We start from the raw sequence: 24040 nt of genomic DNA, 5'->3' as shown, positions 1-24040 counted from the left end.
AATCTCATATCTAATAAACACTCCTAGTGGCTTTTGAGCATCTGAAAAGGTCATTCCCAAGGGACACTTGCTTGATTATTGTGTGTATGTACAAGATGCAATAGACGTAGTCAGTTTGGAGCACCTCTAGAGATTCACGTGACAGTACTGTATGGAAATAATCAGTAGTCGCCTGCTTATCCATAATGCCCACACACTTCACCCTTTTAATTACGGAGCTTATTTACCTAGTGCAGCTTTTCTGCAAACTGAATTGAGTAAGAAAATTACATAGGGGGAGGGACTGGAGAGAGAGAGAAAAAATAACAATATTGGCACAGTGTGAAATGCATTAAATCAAGTGTTGAACAGAAGTGGGGGAGTTGCCAAGTAGAATAATCCTTACTTTATCAAACACAAACCATTATAAATAGGCTTTATCACAAATTAACAAAAAGAAAAATTATGTTATTATTTGTTTTGTTTTTTTTATACAACATAACTGTGCTTATGGCATTTATTCAAGCCATTAACGCATGTGTCGTATACAGTTCAGATGGTATCTGGATGTTATTTAGATGGATTTAATTTACAACTTGCATTCCAACTCATCTCCAGTACGACTGGATCAAATCCAAGCTACATTTTTAGGTTTACTTTCTGTTTGTGAAACATAAGCGGAACATTTCTATAGTTAATGTGATGAACTACACCTTGAGGTGAACTGAATTGATTGTATATAATGCAATGAAACCTAGACATTTTAGATAAGACTTAATGGCCCAAAAGTGTCCAAATATTTGTTATGGCCACTGTACATGCACATAAGTGAATCATTGTGTGTGTATGTGTTTTGTAGGTACGGCGCCAAAACCCAGTGGATGCTATTCTCTCTCTCTCTCTCTCTCGGTGTGTGTGTGTGTGGTGGCCGAAGGCAGCTGAAAAGGCTGGTCTGAATAGGGAGTTAAAGCTCTGCCAAACAGTCATAGTGGAGTACACACACAATTGGTCAGTACACATCTCCTTATTTAGACTCTCTCCCTACTGACACATCACAAATAGGTAAATGGGAGCATCTGCATTGTTTTGGCATTGGGGAGCCATAAGCACACAGCCAGCTGGCAATGAGGAGCCAGGGCTTTAAAGATCTTGACTGAGCACCCGTTAGTGTAGAACACATTCAATGAATGTGTCTGTGAAAAGGCAAAGTGCCAGCTAGAGACTGTAAAAGAGTAAAAGTGTGCGTTTTGTAAAGAGAGAGTGATTGAGAGCGAGAGAAAGAGAGAATAGAAACATCCTGCCTAGGACAAGAAAGAATTTGAAGATCTGTTCCAAAATCAAGTGAGATGCCTACATAAACAGCATTTTGAGGCAGTATAGGTGAGGTCCCGACATGAAGGCTGTTCCAAAAGGTAATATTATGGTGCTTTCTTTTTAAAGACAACTTTGTCTAAACTCCAAGGCAATATGCATAAATTGCAGAGAATGCAAGTACAGAATGCACTGTGAAAAGCTCAGTTAAATAAATAAATAAATAATGCATAGCTGAAATACAGAAACATATCTATAAAATGGTTAAATGTAATTAAAAAGGGATTATTTTACTGAATATTTAAGTATTTTTATGCTTATTACTGTATTACATTATTAGCATAGCAGCATGCTAACCTCAAACTTAAGCAAAGTCAAGCCTCTTTCACGTGCGGAGTGCCATTTGTGTAGTGAGCAAAGTTTCTGCCTATGCGGAGCATTACAAATAACTCCTGCTGTCTGCTTTATAGTCGTTCAATTGTTCGCTGACAGATGTTAGACAAATCTAGCTGGCCACTGCAGCACATTATGTCAACACTGCTTAAATAAGTGGCTTTGAATGGAAATGTCAGTGAATAATCTCCATATTAACGGTTTAGGGTGATTCTAAGGCTTAGCATCATCCATAAATGCAGCTGCATAATAATTATTTGTTTATTTTACAGTGCATTTTTTATTGGTGGTGACTAATAAAGAGACATATTTGATATGGGAATTGTGCTTATAACATGGTCTCCTCTAGGCATGCCTTAGGAAACATGCAGCCAATAATGGGAACAAACACCGCCAGGCTGTTTAATTACTATGGTAACGGCTGACCACAGGGAGCTGGGGGGCGGGGTTTATATTATGGGGATTAGTAAGATTTGAGGCCAATTGGCTTTATTACATGCAAATTTCAATCAAAGAATCACAGACCTCATGTGCAGAGAGGCAAAATGCACAAGGACATTATAAAAAAAGAGGCTGCGTATTTAGTAAAGGCAAACACTGATGTCATCGTGTTGAAATTGATCAAAGTTGACCAGCAATTACACACACAATTATTACATGGCTTTCTGGAGTATCAGATTTTGATTGGCCAACCACAAAAAATAAATAAAATAAATAAAAATAAAATTAAAATAAAAGGACCATTCTACAGAATTGCTGCAAACTCCAGGTGGAAACATTAATATTAATATTAATATATATATATCTATATATATATCTATATCTATATATATATATATATATATATATATATATATATATATATATATATATATATATATAATAAAAATTCTCCAAAACTTTGTCCACATATACAGTCACAAATCTAGTAAAAGAACAGTTTTATTTACAATGTTTTTCTTTTCTCAAAATATGTCATTACCGAAACAGAAATACACCAACATAAAAGGGATTATATTTATCTATCAATAATGTTTCCATTAACCATCTAAACAATATTTTGTAAGTTTTTTTTCTAAAAGATCTTTATAGCCAAATAATAATAAAACAAAATCCAATTTTTAAAACATTTCAAAGTTCAATTTACATGTTTACTAAAAATCTAAATGCAAATTGTTTTCTGTAAAATACATACACTTCATGATACTGATTTGAGAGTTAATGATTCATGAAACTAAATATACAGTTGTAATGATTCAAGGAATGCATGGGAAAGGAGGAAGCTGGGACCGGCTTGACAAACATATATACATTTATTTCTTAAACATAACATAAAACAACTTCACATGCTGCTTCCCCATAGACATGCATTCATGCATCACTCCTCATCTGCTGCTGCTCCTCTTTTTAAATACTCCCACCACCCCTCACTGGTACACGAGACCGGTGTGGCACACAGGTGAAACTCATTCACCACTTATCTTCCCAGCCTCGCTCTGCCCAGATGCTGCTTGGCCCAGCCAGTAAAGGCTCACCTAATAACTCAATTGTCCTTTATTTATGAAATAACACCATGTGTTTCATTAGTGACTTCACTGTTTCGGTAGTGACATTTAGTTTGAAAGGTTGTGTCATATTCCCTAAAATATTTTGCATAATCTTAAAAATAAATAAAAAGTCTTTATGCTGAAAATCTTACAAAGACAAATGTTTTATGATAAATAAAATGTAGTGATTAATTATTAAAGACTTAACAATTGTTTCTATCATCCGTATTTGGAAGAACAAACACTACTTTTTAATTGTCATTAAAGTTGTAATGATACACAGACATTGAAACTGGAGATGAACACAAGTGTGGGAGTTTATTGAACAGGACACTGAAATAGGCAGGTAAGAAGGCAAGGTAAGTACACTATCTTTGGGGACAGTCTAGGATCAGACAAGGGACCAAGGCAGAAGCCACCTATCTACAAGAGTAGATCACTAAACCAACAGGTGCCCAAACAGGTAACTTCAATATCAAACAGGATCACAGGTGAGACTTGTGCACAAATAGTGGAGCAGGTAAGTATATCCAAACACAAGGAATTCTCAGCGTTTTCAAAGTCACGTTTCCTGAGCATACAGAAGTGCTCGTAGTTGAACAGGTAAGTTTCAAACAGGTGAGTAGATTTGCTGTAAACTTGAATATCACAAAGTCACTTATCTGATGTGTCTGAAGAGGATCATAGACAAACTGGTGAGGATAATCTAGATAAGTAGATCAAACATTATCGGCAAATTCGTAGTACAATTCCTCTAGTAATTTCCAGAACCGATCGAAGAAAAGTCAGTAACAGAGAGAAGTAGATTTAACTGTAGTTGAATGAGAGGGAAGTCCAAAGTACCTCACAACAAGGCTAGACGTCAACAGAGTCCAGGTTTAAATGCCAGTCTTAACAAGAAGATAATAAGTTGCAGGTGTGCGTGGTTAAAACACGGGTGAATCAGAGTGGATGACTGACAGAGAATGAGAGCCTGATGCGCTTGTAAAAGAAGAATGCTTGTTTTCCATACACCTGAAAAACAGTTGTCTGACTTTGTTCACAAATTTATCCTACAAAAAGTAACAAAACAAAAAAATCCAACATCTCCAAGAAAAATACAACCAGGAAGTGGGACTGCATCCCTGTATCCCCTGGAACCTATATGTTCAGATGGTGACAATTTTAGCTAATTTAAGCTTATGATTATTAGAAATAAACATTTGTATATATACAGTTGGCATCAGAAGTTTACAAACACTTTGTAAGTATTTGGTAGCGGTGACTAGGAGGAGGGCAGGGCCATGCCGCGAATCCGCATGGCCATCCCCCAATCGGGCTAATCAGCCGAGGAGAGGGATAAGGCCGAGCAAGATGCGGCAGTTCGAGAGAGAGTCACACGCAGCTGCCTTGTGTGTTTGTGTTTTTTGTCTTTTAAAAATATTACTTTGACCGTTCAGCCGGTTCCCGCCTCCTCCATACCCATTTGATCCATTTTACATTGGTGCCGAAAACCCGGGAAGGAGGAGGGATGTGCTATCGTGGAGTCTTTGCCACTGACGTCCGCCTAAAGGAGCAGCCACGGCCATCTACCGGGGGACGGAGTCGCCGCTGCCGGCTGCCTGGACGTGGAGGAATGACCGCCATCCGTGAAGGGAGGAGGGGCTCGATGCCGGCCACCTACAGCAAAACTTCAGACCCTTCATATTTTTCACAATTTGTTATGTTGCAGCCTTATGATAAAATGATAAAAACACACATCTACACACCATACACCATAATGATAAAGCAAAACCCAGATTTTTGATAACTTCACGAATTTAAAAAACATTCAAACAAAAACTAAACAAAACTGAAATATCACATTGACATAAGTATTCAGACCCTTAACTCAGTACTTAAAGCACCGTTGCAACGATTACAGTCTCAAGTCTTTTTAGGTATGATGCAACAAGCTTTGTAAACCTGGATTTGGGGATTTTCTGCTGTTCTTTTCTGCATATCCTCTCAAGCTCTGTCAAGCTGAATGGAGACTGTTGGTGGACAGCCATTTTCAGGTCTCTCCAGAGATGTTCGATTGGGTTCAAGTCCGGGCTCTGGCTTGGCCACTCAAGAACATTCATAGAGTTGTCCCTAATCCACTCTTGCATTGACTTGGCTGTGTGTTTAGGGTCATTGTCCCATTGGAGGGTAAACCTTCGGCCCAGACTGAGGACCTGAGCACTCTGGACCAGGTTTTTCATTAAGGCTATCTCTGTATTTTGCTGCGATCAGCTTTCCTATAGCCCTTACCAGTCCCCGCCACTGAAAAAAAACAGAGTGACCATCGCAATATATTGCAATATGGCGCCGACCAGCCATAGAATGGACTCTACAAGAATCCTGAAGGTGTCCTGTGGTATCTGGCACCAAGATATTAGCAGCAGATCCTTCAAGTCCTGTAAGTTGCGAGGTGGAGCCACCATGGATAGGACTTGTTGGTCCAGCAATAAGGGGTGTACCTGGTTTGCAACAGTGTTTAAGTAGGAGACACGTGTCAAATTGACATCCACATGAATGGCTCAGGATTTCTGAGCAGAACATTGTCCAGAGCATCACACTCCCTCCACCAGGTTGTCGTCTTCCCACAGTGCATCCTGGTGCAATCACTTCCCCAGGGGCCAGTTGGACCAGCTATACTTAAGTTACAACTTAAACTAGTTGTGGCGCACTAATAAATACTTGAGCATTACACAATTAAACTTAAATAGGACGTAACCCTACATATAAACTAAATATTTATGTTAGACTTCGACCAGGAGTAATGGTTGGAAAAAACATAAAAATCGGAATGATAGTTTATGACATCAATGAGCTTATGTTTTGCAAGCCAGGCATTAATAATTTCGACATACAGTATGACGTTGACATTCACACTCATTTACATTTACGAGAGAGAGAGAGAGAGAGAGAGAGAGAGAGAGAGAGAGAGAGAGAGAGAAAACGTACTTTAAAGCAGCTCTTAGTCATGAAAACTTTCTAACGGTGCAGTTTTCAGGATGCATCGCCCGGAGTCAAGTTTCAAAACATTCAAAATATATATAGGATATTAAAATGAATAAATGTCTATATTTCCAGCCTGTTGTATTCATATTAATTTATCATCCCCTTATTTATTTTAGATACAGTTCCTATATATTGTTATTTACACAGGGCAAATATACTATTTATCAAATCTTGCAAATACTTTTATTACGTATCAGATTTTAATGGGGATATAATTTATTACAGCTGAAAGTTACAGGAGCAAACAAGGTTAACACTTATGTGTCAAATTTGAAGGTTGATTAGTGGATCAATACAGTTAAGCGTTGTATTATGAACTACGCATTACTTTACAGAGAGCTTACGGACTAATAGTCAAGTCTTACATTAAGAACAGGTGGTGCAACCAAATTAAGCACTGACTTAGTTACAAACTAACTAGTAGTTACTAAGCCCTTAGTGTGAACTTTCCATCCAAACTTATGTGAGACCTTACGCACAGCTGGTCCAACGCTACTCAGGTAAACGGCACACACATACACGGCCGCCCACGTGATGCAAAAGAAAACGGTGCTCATCGGACAAGGCGACCTTCTTCCACTGCTCCAAGGCCTAGTTCAGACACTCTGAACTTTAGGCGCTTTCGGACAGGGCTCAGGACAGGGCTCATCATGGGCACTCTGACTGGTCTGTGGCTACGAAGCCCCATACGCATCAGGGTGCGATGCACAGTGTATTGTAACACATTCATCCCGTAACCATTTTCTATGACTTGCGCAACAGTAGACCTTCTGTTGGTTCGGACCAGATGGGATATCCTCCATTGCCCTCGTGCATCGATAAGCCTTAGCTGCATAACAACCTGTCGGCGGTTTGTGGTTTGTCCCTCCTCGGACCACTGTCGATATCTACTCACCAATGCTGACCGGGAGCACCCCAAAAGCCTTGCAAAACAATTTGGCCCTTGTCCAAGTCGCTCAGTTCTGTACTCCTGCCCATTTCTCCTGCATTCAACACATTGACTGCGAGAACTGATCGTTTGCTTGCCAACTAATCTACCCAGACCTTGACATGTGGCCTTGTTAGAAGATGATCAACGTTATTCACTTCACCTATGAGTGGCTCATCAGTGTATATAACAGGACTCCAGAATAAAAAAAAAATACTTAGGAGTCATTGGCTCCTTAACTGAAGCATTAAGGAGCCAAAGGGCTGTTTTTAGTCGCCAAATCATATAATTGCTCGATTTATTTCTATTTCTATCGACTTCTATTTTAACATGTCAACGCTCCCAGTTGTGTACAAACTGATGGATGATTCGCTTCGAAAGTGAATCAGAGTCAAGCTGCTAACCTGAGCTCCTGAATTCACGTACTCCGTTCTGTTAGTGTGATTCATGAAAAAGACCTGGTTCAAAAGAGTCATTTGGCCACGACTCTTGTGCTAGGTTTGTTGTTGCGTGCAGTGCAGCGAGCTCATCAGAAACAGAATGTGTGAAAAGTGGCTGGAGACACACTGGTGGTGTGCACTCTAAAGATTTTGGTACCATTTTAGTTGTAGTCTGGAGCCCTGTATACACTAGTGTTGGGTTCAAGTCCACCTTAATCGAGTCTGAGTCAAGTCAGAGTCCATAACAGGCCAAGTCTGAATGAATCTGTTCATGAACATGAATTCAAATTTTAAACAAACTCAACATCAATATTTTTTACTTTTCACAACTAAGAAAACACAACTGTCAATAAAAATGTAACAAAAACACCTCTATATTTTATTAGTTTCCTGCTGAACAAACTTCAAGGTGTTTTCAGAATGACTTTAGGTGTATGAAGACAAAACTGTTCTTCAACACAATACTTACTGTGTTCTGTTGAATGTTGCTTTTTCTCCCTTCACTCAAACATAGACTAAAGAAATTAAAAGCTGCGTTAGTCATTAAAAGCATTTATTATTGTTTCAAATTTCAAATATGTTTTTCAATTTGGCCTTTCAATTTAGTTTAGTTTTATCTAAAATTATCCCTAAAGAAATAATATATACTGAGATCTGCTGACTGGTTTGGGAAAATAATGAATCAACACAGTAGTAATTAGCATGACTGACTGGACGACATAGAGCACAAGCCCTAAGCACATGACATCATTGCCATGGTAACCAGACACATTTCAGCTGATTTGTCGAAGACTAGAATTAATGTATTGTCAAATAAAAATGCGATGCATCAAAATTTATTTTCTTCTCTGCAAACAATACCAGAGACAGTAGCGAGAAGGACAATGAGGATATTTAATTTAAGAAGAACAAATCAGTGACCCTACCAAAAACCGGGACTGTCCTGTGTAATAAACTGGGACGTCTGGTCACCCAATCTATAATTAAATTATAAACAAACAGTTAACTGCACAAAATAATTTAATATTTCATTGTGCATTTTATTATGGACATTTTTTTAAATTACGTATTTTAAGCAGCTCGTCAATGCTGTTTTTCAAGGTTGCAGTCTGCTTTAGCAATATCAATGTGTTTCCAGACTACTTAAAAAGTTACAGTTAATTCATCAAGGACCAGTTTAAGTTGACAACACTGTGTGGACCACAAGAGACAAAAGATGCATACATATGTGGACTCATTATGCTTAAAAAGACTTACTAGCCCCAAATTAATAATATTTTTCAAAAAATTGTATATGTTGTTTTAGTAAACTGTGAGAGACATAGTGTGGGTGACTTGACTTAATGAAGTACTTATCCACGAAGAAACTGTGACGGGAGCTCCGTCTTGGCTGCACAAATGCTGCATGTGATTTTACCAGTTGTCAGGTCCTGTGTTGTGTGAAACTGTCTTGTAATTTCTAGTACATTGGCTACATACCTGTCTATATGTGTTCGTCATGCCAGCCACCTCGGTAATCGATTTTATACAGCATAGTACCATTCAAGCGTATTGGTTGACTGAATTTACTGCTCTGCAGGTGTGTTTGCTCAGCACGGTGAAACAAACTATGGCTACGTCTATGACATCAGGGGGTATGAACTCGAGTACCCCAACTCTAGTACAGGTGAAACTCGAAAAATTAGAATATCGTGCAAAAGTTCATTAATTTCAGTAATTCAACTTAAAAGGTGAAACTAATATATTATATAGACTCATTACAAGCAAAGTAAGATATTTCAAGCCTTTATTTGATATAATTTTTATGATTATGGCTTACAGCTTATGAAAACCCCAAATTCAGAATCTCAGAAAATTTGAATATTACATGAAATCAATAAAAAAAAAAAAAAAGGATTTTAAATACAGAAATGTCGGCCCTCTGAAAAGTATAATCATGCACATGTACTCAGTACTTGGTTTGGGCCCCTTTTGCATTAATTACTGCCTCAATGCAGCGTGGCATGGATGCTATCAGCCTGTGGCACTGCTGAGGTGTTATGGAAGACCAAGATGCTTCAATAGCGGCCTTCAGCTCTTCTGCATTGTTTGGTCTCATGTCTCTCATCTTTCTCTTGGCAATGCCCCATAGATTCTCTATGGGGTTCAGGTCAGGCGAGTTTGCTGGCCAATCAAGCACAGTAATACCATGGTCATTGAACCAGGTTTTGGTACTTTTGGCAGTGTGGGCAGGTGCCAAGTCCTGCTGGAAAATGAAGTCAGCATCTCCATAAAGCTTGTCTGCTGAAGGAAGCATGAAGTGCTCTAAAATGTCCCAGTAGACGGCTGCGTGACCTGGACTTAATAAAGCACAGTGGACCAACACCAGCCGATGACATGGCTCCCCAAACCAACACAGACTGTGGAAACTTCACACTGGACTTCAAGCATCTTGGATTGTGTGCCTCTCCATTCTTCCTCCAGACTCTGGGACCTTGGTTTCCAAATGAGATGCAAAATTTGCTCTCATCAGAAAAGAGGACTTTGGACCACTGAGCAACAGACCAGTTCTTTTTTTCTTTAGCCCAGGTAAGACGTTTGACATTTGAAGCCCATGTCCAGGACCCGTCTGTGTGTGGTGGCTCTTGATGCAGTAACTCCAGCCTCAGTCCACTCCTTGTGAAGCTCCCCCACACATTTGAATGGCCTTTTCCTGACAATCCTCTCCAGGCTACGGTCATCCCTGCTGCTTGTGCACCTTTTTCTTCCACACTTTTCCCTTCCACTTAACTTTCTTTTAATGTGCTTTGATACAGCACTTTGAGAACATCCAACTTCTTTTGCAATTACCTTTTGAGGCTTTCCCTCCTTGTGGAGGGTGTCAATGATGGTTTTCTGCACAACTGTCAGGTCAGCAGTCTTCCCCATGATTGTGAATTCAACTGAACCAGACTGAGAGACCATTTAAAGGCTCAGGAACCCTTTGCAGGTGTTTAGCTGATTAGAGTGTGACACTTTGAGCCTACAATACTGAACCTTTTCACAATATTCTAATTTTCTGAGATTCTGAATTTGGGGTTTTCATAAGCTGTAAGCCATAATCATCAAAATTATATCAAATAAAGGCTTGAAATATCTTACTTTGCTTGTAATGAGTCTATATAATATATTAGTTTCACCTTTTAAGTTGAATTACTGAAATTAATGAACTTTTGCACGATATTCTAATTTTTCGAGTTTCACCTGTATATACACCTATGCAAAATAACATATGGAAATAAATCTAATGAAGCTTTTACACTGAAACCTGTTTGAATCTCAATGAAGAGTCTCTAGTTTCATCTGATTTACCATTTTTAAAATGTTATCAAATTTACTGTGACAAATACCATATTAACTGTGCATCATCACATTGAGAATAAATGGGTTCATCCAAAAGCAGAACAATTTTGCTTTCAGAGGTTTATATGGAGTTAGGATGAAACTACGGTGCATTTTGAACTGTTCAGAGACCAGTGCAGACAGACAGCACACTGGAGGTTAAGTCATCACTAAATTGGAAGCAAGGGAGCATCCTATAGCTTTCTATGTAACAAAGCACTTTTCTAAAATCTGACCAAAAGTTCAGTTTCAGACTGCAGATGATGTTTGGACCATTTAACATGTTTGGCAGACATGGGACAATGATAATCAGTACATAGATTCAGAATTTATAATGAAACATTTTATTTGAACGTGATTTTAAAGTGATTTGATGATGCTAGCCATTATTTTGAATAAGAATTTATGATGCTAATTTCTGATGTAATGTCTGTAACGTCTCAGAAACATAAATAACCAACACTTCTGGAAACAAAGCAATTTGATAAAAAAAAAGAAGAGAATTAAAGAAAATCTGGCTTTCTATAGCTTGGTATTATTAAAAATTTCACAACTTAGTCCTGCTGTACAGATATGTTGCTATCAACTTTTAGGAAAACTATTTGCTCTAGAAGAAGGGGAAAAAAGTTTATTAGGTGCTTATTAATGGAAAATGCACACAGCAATCATGCTCGAGAGGATAAATGTTTGAAGATCTGTTCTAGATAATAATGCTGCTGCTTTATACCAGAGATTGAAGAAAAAAAAATAAAACATTCTTCCATGATACAAGAATTACATCACCACTCTGGGATGAGAGGAAGCTGAAAATAAATCGGGTTCAGATCATTTTTTTATGTGGATGTGCTTTTTCAGAATTAGGAGCTCTGCAAGACTGTGTAACCTTTGACCTCTTTTCAGAGTACTGTTAATTAGATTCCTTCTCCCAACAGTTTTCTGATGAAACAGTTGGTGTGCGGGCAGCACTGGTGGCACCTACATGGAATAATCGTGATCTCGCTCTTTTTCTTTTAATTAGAATCGTTCAAAGAGACTCATAGCCAAAGAGCAAAAGAGGAAACTAATGTAAAAGCAAATGTAACAGATCTTGTTTACGAGTGCAAAACACTTTGACAATCTCCAGTTGCTTTTGGAGATATCTTCATGTCCCAAAAATATGTCAAGAAGTGCCTGGGCAATACAACGGCAGCAGAGAACAGGATTTTTATAAGCGGAGGAGAGTGACACACCATGAATCTCTTTGACCCATTACTTGAGATCAGGAAGGGTCATTCCTACACCTACACTAACTCTAATTCTCTAATTTTGACACTGAAACTTTTTTCCTGTGTCATCTATTCTTTTCTTCCCCAACTGGAAAATCCTTTCAGCAAACTGTAAGCTCCAAGACACAGAGTTAAAGTGACAGAGGAAGAGGTCTTGATTAAAAACATGCCAATTTATCAGGAGAAGTCTGCATTCAAGCTAAAGCATCTTTTGTATCACCTCCACACACACTTAAGCTTTTTCAAAACAAAAGGTCAATATCCATTCAGGCAGGGTGCTACCAATCTTAAAGGAGCAATATGTACTATATTTACTGTACTAAAGCATAACATTTTCATTAGGGCTGGTATAAATGATTATTTTTTAAACGATTAATCTAGCGATTATTTTTTCGATGCATCGATTAATCTAACGATTCTTTTTTTCAGTCCGATTCGATTTCGATTCGATTAATCGACTTGTGACATACCGGTTTCATCGGGGGTGGGACTGTATAAAATGTAAAAAATAAAAAAATAAAGAAATAGGCCGGGAGTTTGATTGACAGGCGATCTGATCAATCAATCATAATACGCCATTTTTGTCCGACAAAGTAGTCAGGAGAGAGAAGATTACCGTCGGTGGATTTGAATTTGAATAATGGATTGTAGGCTACTGTACTGACATCTTTCCGTGGTTAAAACAACAGTCCATCTGATGTAGGCTACATTCATGTTTAGCCTATTTGATGCTATAAATTAACCAAGGAAAAGATGATCGGTTCACGAGCAGCTTTAACTGAGGCAATCTGTCACGACACATTAAAGAGCCACAAAATAGTAGGCCTATTTATGGTTTAATTTTCTTTGAATGACCAAATTTGAAAGTTGAGACTTTATTAAATGTTACCTGCTTGGTCCTGTCTGTCAGCCGTTGTCAGTGTCCTCTATGTATTTTTCACGACATTCATAGCTATAAGCGCATTATTAATAGCTATAAGCGAAAACTTTAGGTGTCGACAATGTATTATAGCCTACTCCAACATCGAGTGCAAAGTGGGGAGTTGAAAAAAAACTTACGGTGCTCTGTCATCTGCAACCGGGTGGCGCCTCTTAAGGTGCTGGTGCATTGCCGTGGTGCTAGAATGGAAGGCCATCTCCATTTTGCAAAGACGACATATCACGGAATTGTTTCCTTTTAAATTAAAGAATTCCCATACTTTAGAGGAACGAGTGCATGCCGCCTTGCACTTCTGATAGTCTGAGGAGCCACTCGTGTTTCTACTACTCGCCGGCGCCGCCATCTTTGTTTTGGGTCCGACGAATCGACGCGCATATTTTGCGTCGACGTATTTTTTGCGTCGACGTCTTCATAAAATGTTATCAGAGATTTAGGAAAGCTGAAATACTGGCTTCTCCAAAAACAATGCTACATTGTTCATTATTCTACTTTGATATCTCCGTTCCAGGCCGGAAAATCTGTTTGTCAGATTTGAAACAAGTTAGCGGGCAAACACAGCACGCTGCAGCCATAGAAGCTCGCAATACATCTAGCTAACATTCAGAGTTATAAAAACTGGTTTATAATTTGCAAACAATAAAAACACTGCAAACGTATACATTAGCTGATCACCTAACAATGTAAGGCTCGTCGCTTGCTATTGTCAGTTTGCTTGTTCCTGTTGCGTGTCCTCAACCTGGCAAACCGTGTGATCTTTGAGTCTGGGGAGGAGGGGGTGGGGGAGACAACACTCTCTAATATTTTGAACTTGGACTGCAGTACCCATTTTAAAAGCTTGATGTCAATGTTACATATTGCTCCTTTAATGAAAGTTATCACATAGCATCAAACATTAAAAACATTACCACCTTTTCTCAATATTTTTTTTCTCTTTCTTTCTTGGAGTGTCAAAGCAGCGACTAGAGGACTGAGGACCACTAAATGCAATGACAGAGGTTATTATGGGGTGCTGTGAGCCACAAGAGCTTGGCTTTGCTGATACTTTAATAATGCCATTAAAACATTAAAATGCTTCCTGTTCCTGTAGAACATAACTCTCTGTTATATCTAGTCAATTTTCTCTGCTTTATTTTAAATGTTAATCATATATTTATTTATTTTTCATAGTATAGTCCAATACACAAGTCCCATGTCAAGACACCTCTCTCTCTGGAGAATACAATGCCAAAAATATACATATATATACAAAGGATTGTCTTACCTTGCCATCGTAAGGGTTGTACGCATGGAAAAGGGAAGAGAGCTCCTTGGTTCTTTGTTTTTTCTGTGAAGGAAAAAAAACATAGCAGGATTAATAACATGGATGAACCACAATTCAAAGATATAAAAAATTATAATAATTATATATAATAAATAATTATATATAATAAATAAATATAATATATATATATATATATATATATATATATATATATATATATATATATATATATATATATTATATAAAGCCAAATGAAAGTATGAAATCAGACAGCAGAATGAAGCAAACACTTAGAGATAAGAAGAGTATATTTGCCCCGAAGACCTCTGAGTTTCTCTCAGAAGTGCCTGTGGAAGCTCATCCAGCCTTAATTTGTAATGAAACACAAAATCTGAGATTTGAGGACATGCTATGATGGCTTTTAATGCAGTTACGTAAAGCTAGAGAGAGTTATACAAAGGCCAATTAGGCGTGATTATATGACATCTAGCTGAAGAGAAGTTTTTACACAGCCAATGGGAAAGTGAGAATTTCTTACCCACAGCTAAAAATGCACACATGATGTATATGATTTATGAGTGATTTCACACAACAACCTTGCAGAAAATGGCTTAAACTCACTTGAAAAATTATATGAGCTTGTTAGAGTTTTGCTTGAAGACAAAAAAAAGGACTACCAATTTAAAGGTTAGCAATTCCTGAGAAACACTGTTGATATTCAAATTCAACTGCCAAAACAAACACACCCCTTACTTCAGTGATCCTTTGGAAGCACCTTGGGCTTGTGCAATATTGTACATATAGTCACAGAAGAAGTGGTTACCAATGTCTTTCAGCCATGTCAATATTCACAATATTGCACTGCCTCGAGTGCCTTATTGCTTAAATAAGACTAGAGATAATGAATTAATAATGCACACAAACAATAATAAATGAGCTCAGACCACCTAACCGAACTCACTGTACTGCACATACCACTGCAGTTCCCTTCAGCCCTAATGATGGCCATGGGCGATCACATGGAGGATTTAGGATGTAGAAGCCAGAGCATGAGAGTGAAATGCCTAATGATTGCTCCCTGTCCCCTGTGATTCCAACTCTCCGTTTCTCTCATTCTCATCAACATCTCCACATCACCTCTGCTAATCAGACCAGGGGCTTCTCAACATGGAGAATGCACAACCTCAGGGTTACTGTTCCTGAGCTCAGCCAATGAGCTCCCAGCAGGATTTGCTCTATAACACCAGATTCATAGCACCTGGCCACCCCAGAGCATTGGGGGAGGAAACTACCAACAAGCTAAGATGTTCACATTCATTAACTCAATCAATGGTGAAGTGTTCCTATTCTCTTATAGCAGACTTTCTGGAGGTTTTATTTGCAGAGAGAGAGAGCAGAGAGAGGAGGCTAGTGAGGTTGCAGGTCTGGAATAACCAAGCTAGCAGCCTTAAGAGAATACGCTTAGCCCTCTTCAAATCACACGTCTTCATTCGGGGAAAAACAGTAAGTGAAATTTGATCATAAAGATGAACCCCAGTCTGACCTCGATAGACTCAATATTTCAGCCTATTAGGGCCAGGGTCCTAAGATTGCAGTAGCCCCAAAGCAACATGGTAAGGTGAAAAATAATCTTGATAAGCCAAATAACCACTTCTTTTTTCTATACCTGGAGTCATAGCTTTGCATCCCACTAGATGTTCAAGGGCAAGATGGACAAAGGTTATAGTAGGGGTTTGAATGATTTTACATTTGATTCAAGCAAGTCTAAATGGCCCACCATATCCTGTAATGGTGTACGTCAGAGAATCAATCGATTTTCACACATCTTTCCAGTCCCTCCAACTCATTTTATTTTCTCGCTGGTGACCTTGTATGGACTCAGGAACATTGTAGCCAAAGTCAATTCATTTGTGGCCATGGAGTTTATTTGCAGAGTCGGAATGTCTGTCAGAAGCCCTGAAATTGGTTAAATGTGAAGTTATATTTAGGATGGGTATTATAGACCAGTGGTTCTCAACTTGCAGCTCTGCTCTGATTGGCTTGTGGACAGCAGGAAAAACAGTGCAAAATGCAAATTATAAAATGCAACTAACCATATAATCTGCATTATGGCAGAAAAAATAAATAAGCTTATCAACTTTAAGAAGAGGAAACGCTGCATTTTTGTTCTTGATGTCAAAGGTTGGACATCTAATCAAACTCTATATCATTTGGTAACAAGGCTAAAACCAAGACAATATTTAGGCTAGTGTTTTTTTCTTTCTTATTTTTCTATGAGATAGATTATACTTCTGCGGTTGTTTATACATTAAATTTCAATGTTCCTATACAGCCAATATGATGTTACTAATCTTACATATCATATTGTTGGGCCTATTCAGTTTACAGCAGTACACAAATACATGACAAAAATATTTTTCAAATAATATATGTAAAGTTTGTACGCTAAAAATTTTGGTATACTGTGTTGGGTAACCACTTGATGTCCAATGTAAAATTGGGTTCCTGAATTGAGAACCTCTGTTTTAGACCCCAAAACAAATAAAGATAGTTTAACTGGTCTTCTGAAAAGCATACAAATTCTTCCTTATTAAAGTGGATAATTTTACACAACATCCAGTCTTCCAACTTCCAGAACATGACCCAGTCTTCCAACTCAAATAAATCAGTGGTTGATAATCTGTTGGACATGCTTTTGTGATGCTTTGCTTTACTGAAATCTGAGAAAACATCTCAGGCAGATGGAGATAATATAGAAGCAAGTTGATTCATAAATCCTAACTGAGCAGGCATCTATCACTTCAACAATGATAAATGATGACACCTCATATACTGTCCATCTGCTCGTTCCATCATTCATTCGAGAAAACACCATACATGTTGACATAAGACACATGTACCATCTCTTACATGTGAGAATCAGAACAATGCATTCTAACATTTGTAAATGACCAATAATAATAACAGAAGGAAATTAGTATTAGGTATGTTTGCATTGGCAAACGACAACTCTTACCATTGCAGAATACAGTGAATTGAACACACACAATCCAAATAGAGCCAAATCCCACACTGTACACTGAGTGTACCAATTAACTCGTATTCTATTCAAACATAGCCTCAGTTTTGTTAATAGAAACAACTTGTACACATTTTTGCATCTGGTAGTAAAATTCTACAATCAAAGAGGGCCTAAAGGTTCCCTTTAAAAACAAAATTTCTCCTGAAAAGCCAATGGAGTGATGTCATACTCTGTGCACCATTATGCCTAACACAAAACTTTTACAGTCACATGGATAACATTCACAGCTCAGGGCCTGCACCTTGACCTACACCAATCTGTCAGATAGGAGATATCTAAAGAGCCTGGAAATTACAGCTTTATAGACTCAAAACAGTCAAGGATGACACACTGAGAAGATAACAAGCTACCTGTAGCTCTAGAAATAAAGGGGACATCTAGAGAGTGACAGCAAAATTATCCATAAATGCCTAATGAGTTGAGGATAGGATGGTGATTTTCTCTAATGTGTGAGTCAAACCAGGTTGGTCTCAACAAGAGCAATGTTTGATGAAAGTGGTGTTTTGTCTAGTTTTCCAACCAAAGATGGCATTGGTTGCTTCAGGCGTTGCCCATCTGTCCTTGTTTTATGATGGATTGTTTTCACATGTGCTGAGTGTTCTTTACTGATCCCAATTCAGAAATGCTCTGCAAAACTGGCACAAGCATTGCATCCAAATCTCCCTGACTCCAGCATGCCTTCTTAATTTCCACTGGTTAAAGACATTGCCGCTAAGGCAGACAAGCTGTCAAGGTAAACACCTGTCCAGCTAGTAAGAGCAACAATCCAGATCATCATTCCAATTTATCTCTGCTAACCCTGCCCTCCTATGGGAGTTATTATGCTGTTGTGGTAACTCCCAGTTTTTCCAGCTCTGCCTGCTTACCAGATCTCATCGGCCTGACCGAACATCCGACAGTGATAACACAAGGCAATCTATTACGCTTACCACCAAATTCATCATGCTGTGGCGGCTGGGCCCCAGCTATGAGATAGGGAATACGTGCTGAGCAACCAAAGTACAAAAGCCAGCCAAGCCACAGATCTGTCCCATCCACACCCCCTGTAGTCCCAAGAACGCTCAAGCCAGACAGTATGGTCCAAGACATCTGGAAATATTATTAATGTGCGACCCTCGCTGCAGTCCCACCAGAGCAGACCATCTTTGATAGGCCTGGTAGGGGGATGTTACTGCAGGGTTGTAGCAGGTGCTCCAGGTGGGTCTGGGAGGCACCAAACGGTGCTCCATGAAAACTACACAGTCCACCAGCAACAGCAGGCTGTCGGGAATAGGACCTTTTTGTCTACTCTTCCCATGCTAGGGAGAGGACGATGAGAGGAAGGTACAAAATGGGTAGATCAACAACAGACCTGAATAAAAATGCCAAACAGGGCCCAAACATTTTTCACAAACTAGAAAATATCCATCCAGAATCAATTAAAACCCTCATGCAATATCAATAAGAGTGAGCCACACACAAAAGACACCGGGTTGGTCCACTATTGCAATGCAGTCATTTGTAATTATTTATTGTATAATAGAGCAGAAATAATTAAGCAATCAATTATTCTATTCTAATTAATAGTCAATCAGATTTTCCATTCTGGTAATAACTACGCAGTTCCTTGAAACACAAAGTGGATCTCTATCCTGATATCTCATCCTGCCAAAGAGTCCTGTAACAGAGCATGGCACGTGCAGGGAGGATTTCCTCAGTCCAGGGATCGATCCACAGAGGTTGATGGAACAAAAGGAATGACATATGAAGAAGCTTCCATTAAAGAAACATCCAGGCCTTTAGATGATCTTGGAGGGTACAGGCAGGAAGAACACTGACTGTGATAACTAGACATCACCCAGTCAAACAAACAAAAGAACAGTGGAAGTATGTAGACTTGGGGAACAAGGTCTGGAGAAAACACATCTATTAGACCACACCTTAATAGTTCACTCACAAATTAAAATTGCGCCCTTTTTTTCCACTCAACCACGTTGTTCCCAAACATGCTTCGGTGCATTATGGTGTCCATCAATAACATTTTTGGAAACTAAATGTACTAAATCGATGAAGGCTGCTAAATTGTTAAGGTGAGGAGAGGAAAATAAAAAAACAAAAAAAACAACAACAACTTGCAAGCAGCGAATCACAGAGCATAAAGTCCAACAGACACTTTTCCTCTATAGTTTAAGCTTCATTAATCAGTTTAATTATTTCAGTTGGGTCTAATTGCTAAGAAATTCCATAAGGCTATCACATCTGGGAAACGTCTGCCTACAGCTGCAATACATGATGAAGAGCAATCGACAGGACAATTTGAATTTACCCACTGCCTAGAACCATTTATTAACAGGTAAGAGTGATTACCTTTTGGCCCTGGCACCGTAACTAGTGGTGCTTATATAGAACAGCGTGTTACAGGGCAAAGTTATCCAGAAACAACCACTACTGTACTAAGGTGGTTTGAGAATATGACGCACATTCGCTAATGTAGACCTACCTATTTATGTCCCTACAAGTCACCATCTGTCTTTTCCCAAGTAGGCCAGAACATCTCAGTTGAGGTAAATATCAACATTTCTCAAAGAGCAAAATGCAAAAAAGAGTGTCATACCCATGTTTAGTAAAGCATCTCTGTGCTGTTTTGATATCCATTTTGAAGATGTGAAAGCACATCAATGCATCACAGTGCATCGATCTTTCAAAGAAATCACGATGCATCGATTATGGAATTTAAAAATCGATTATCAATACTATATTAATATCCAACGTGACATCTCATATTACATAAACCTTCTCTGAACAGGAGCGGATGATGCTAGATTTAAGGGAAAGAAAGCATACTTTTAAATCAGGAAAGTTAATGCTGCCGAGTTCACCCTGCGAACCTATACATAAGAAAAAACAGATGGATAGATGGATGGATGGATGGATGAGTGCTAAATGCTGCAGAGTTCCCACATACCAGAGCCACCAATGCTACTAACAGACAGTTTTTTAATCGATGACCTTGATTAATTTTAAAATGGATCTTACCGTCCGGCACATAACAGTTTAGCTTTAATTATTGGTGCAATATCTTAACTTTACATGACATGCAAATCAAGCCATTATGTTGCATCAAACATTATGCTATTATTTATTACTTACGGATATCTATTATGCATGCAACATATCAAGCATATGTACCACATTACAGTATGTCTATATGTAACATTCATAATATATATTGTGCATATCATGTAATGCATTTTTGTTAATATATGCAGCCACACACATAAGCCAAACCTCCTTGGTCCTAAATACATCAGTGACTCTAGTGCTCAAGTCTGATGCATACATTTTTGTGCTGTCTAAATTATGAATGCTCAGTAAATTTTTTCAGAATCTTTTTCAGGATATTTTGGAAAAATAATTGCAAATCGTTCCAAAATAATCAAATTCTAATAGGATCAAATCGAATCGTGATAAAATTTCAGATTTCACAATGCATCGTAATCGTTAGGTAAAGAATCGTAATTGAATCGTTATCAGAGCGAATCGTCACACCCCTATTTTCTACCCTCTCATTACCTTTAGAATTAAACAGGGGTTTTTGATACTGTACATGTAAGACTCCTTTATGTGAATGAGCACTTTTATGATTGGTTAGCTTCTTCACATGGCAGATTGCTTACTGTCATTCATTAGTGTGGGTCAAGTTACTGAGTTGTGAAGAGGTGTTGATATGTAAAATCGTGAATATGACATACATGAATCCCTTACAATGATTTTGCCAAGTATGATATGTTCCTGGATAATGATACATGGTGGACCTGGAACAATGTTCCTTTCAACCAATTACATTTTAGTCTTAGGGATGAGATTGGAGCCTGAAAATGTTTATCAACCAATAAGAATTTAGAGTTAGGTACAGTCTTAGCATTGGAGCTTAAACATCATTCTTTTCCGATTTTAGGGTTACATATTGATCCAGGAACATGTCCTACTTGGCAAAATCATGATCACCAAAAATCTGAGGAAATGTACAGCACTGTGCAAAAGTCTTAGGCACATAAGATGTTTCACAAAAGCATTTGTCTTAAGATGGTTATTTATATCTTCAGCTTTAGTGTGTCAATAGGAAATATAAATTTTAGACTTCCAAATATTTATTTTGCAAATAGAAGTACAAGGACCCCTGCAACAGATGTCATGGCCCCCAAAGAGCCCCCCACTGAACATCGTGACAGTCTAAGATTACATAAAAAGACAGAATCAATTGAGACAGCCTAAACAGATGTACTAGGAGAATTGGTGCTGTTTTATAGGCAAAGTTGGTCACACCGAATATTGATTTAGCTTTTTATGTTTACTGGACTTTGTATGACATTAAGTGATAAATGTAAACTATATATGTCATTATTTTTGAAAACATCCTGACTATGCAACACTTTTCACATATTGTGTATACCGGTAGTAATTTCAAATCTTTTTATTTCAAAAGAGTATGAAAAAGATATAGTTTATCCACTATATGACCATTTAAGCATAAACTTCACTATGTAACCCTTACTATGTTGTCAGTCACTTGACTAGATTAATATATCAAATACATTAGAATGTATAACCAAAATATGCAAAATTACATATGCAATTCATATCAGGCAGAAGTGCATGATCTTAAGTGTATGCTATATTCCACTCTTACGTGTCATTTTAAAGTCTACGTTTCATTATTAAACAATGAGTGGGTAAATCAGTTGTGTATAAAACAAGTTCAAAATTTTCAAAAAAGGAAGACCCCTATCAATTAGAATACTTAGCAAGAGAGAACAGAGAAAAAAGAGAAACAGTTGAGTGAGTGCGTAGGAGAGAACAATGAGAACAAATGATAATAAATTCAGTTAGATATTCTGGCAATAAGTATTATTAGCCTCTTTAAAGGTACTAATACTTTGGAGAAATCGGAGAATAATACTATATTAGAGCAAGTTAGTGAAGGGTCACATTCAGCAGGAAATAAAATTGCATAATTGGAGCATATTTTCCTGGCAGTTCCTTGGAAGCAGAATCCAATAAACCTCCTATATATATATATATATATATATATATATATATATATATTGGAGGTTTCTCCTTGGATTCTATACATACAAACATACATATATACATAGAGTACTGTGCAAAAGTTTTAGGCACTTGTGAAAAACATTCAAAGTGAGGATTTCTTAAAAAAATTAAGACATAAATAGTTTTTCATTAATCAATTAACGTCATAGAAAGTCCAGTAAACAACACAACAAAAAAAAAAAGAGCCAAATAAATATTTGGGGTGGGCTCTGTGAAGGACATGTGTCCCTGTGCTTCTATTCTATTTGCAAAAGGAATGTTTGTTAGTATAAAATGTATATGTACAATTGACACTAAAGTAGTAGATATAAATAACCATCTTAAGACAAATGTTTTTGTGAAACATCTTATTCATAGTAGTGTATACACACACACACACAGAACACTTATTGTTATGTTCCTGTGAGTGTGGCTATTTGCCATTGTCTGTGTGTCTTCAGATTCTCTTGTTGTCACCATACAGAGATCTTCAATAGGATGTTCCCACAGGAATCCCCGATGACATCATCATATCGCCACCAATCGCCACAAACCGCCGCATGTAAAGCCTGCCCCTAACACATTCGGGAGGAAGTTTTGTTTTTGAGGAGGAAGTTTGGAGTTGGAGAGATAAGAGAAAGTTGTGTGAGATACATTTGGCTGTGTTAAACATTGTTTGATCGTCTGTAGTTAACCTCAGAGATGGGACCAAGTCACACATGTGCAAGTCTCAAGTAAGTCTCAAGTCTTAACCTTCAAGTCTCAAGTAAGTCCCAAGTATTTTTTTCTTGGGCAAGTCAAGTCAAGTCAAGTCACAGGCTATGTCAAGTCAAGTCCAAGTCAAGTCACAGGCTATGTCAAGTCAAGTCCACGTCAAGTCACCTTATTATTGTAATTTTACCTGCAGAATCTGATCATAATAAAGTGAAAAGACAAGATATAAGTAACTGTCAGTAAATTACAATACTCATGTTCAGTAAAATACATCATGGAATCAAACAAAATTGTAACTTCATAAAATTATTTATTTTTCACTTCTGCCAACAGTGTTTGAAATGTTTTACATTTTCAACATTGAGTCCATAAAACAAATAACAGCTTAACATCCAACATACTCCTCTCTGAACACCTCCCTCTCTCTCTCTCACAAACACAGTTACATACATTAAACTTTGTTACATTTCTCCTCTCTCTCTCACACACACTCACACACACACACACTCTCTCTCTCACACACACACACACACTCTCTCTCACACACACACCCACACTCCCACACTCACTCTCACACACACTCTCTCTCCCACACTCCCACACCCACTCACTCTCGCGCTCACACACACTCACTCTCGCGCTCTCACACTCCCACACCCACACTCACTCATTCACTCACACAGAGTATATCCATAAGCCTATTTCTGCAATGTCTGTGAGTGGGAA

General features: G+C 38.1%; 1 protein-coding gene across 1 annotated transcript in view; it reads right to left on the bottom strand.

Annotated features, from left to right (window-relative positions):
- The window catches only part of LOC127655601 (threonylcarbamoyladenosine tRNA methylthiotransferase-like), a 483546-nt gene that overhangs the window by 94682 nt on the left and 364824 nt on the right, over positions 1-24040 (bottom strand). The window contains exon 12 of the mRNA XM_052143491.1: positions 14449-14511. Within this exon, the coding sequence (XP_051999451.1) occupies positions 14449-14511 (63 nt within the window). The remainder of the gene's footprint in view (positions 1-14448; positions 14512-24040) is intronic.

Source organism: Xyrauchen texanus, chromosome 15 (genome assembly GCF_025860055.1).
Source record: "Xyrauchen texanus isolate HMW12.3.18 chromosome 15, RBS_HiC_50CHRs, whole genome shotgun sequence".
Taxonomy (NCBI): Eukaryota; Metazoa; Chordata; class Actinopteri; order Cypriniformes; family Catostomidae; genus Xyrauchen; species Xyrauchen texanus.
The sequence above is the reverse complement of the archived record's forward strand: the minus strand, read 5'-3'. Positions and strand labels throughout refer to the sequence as shown.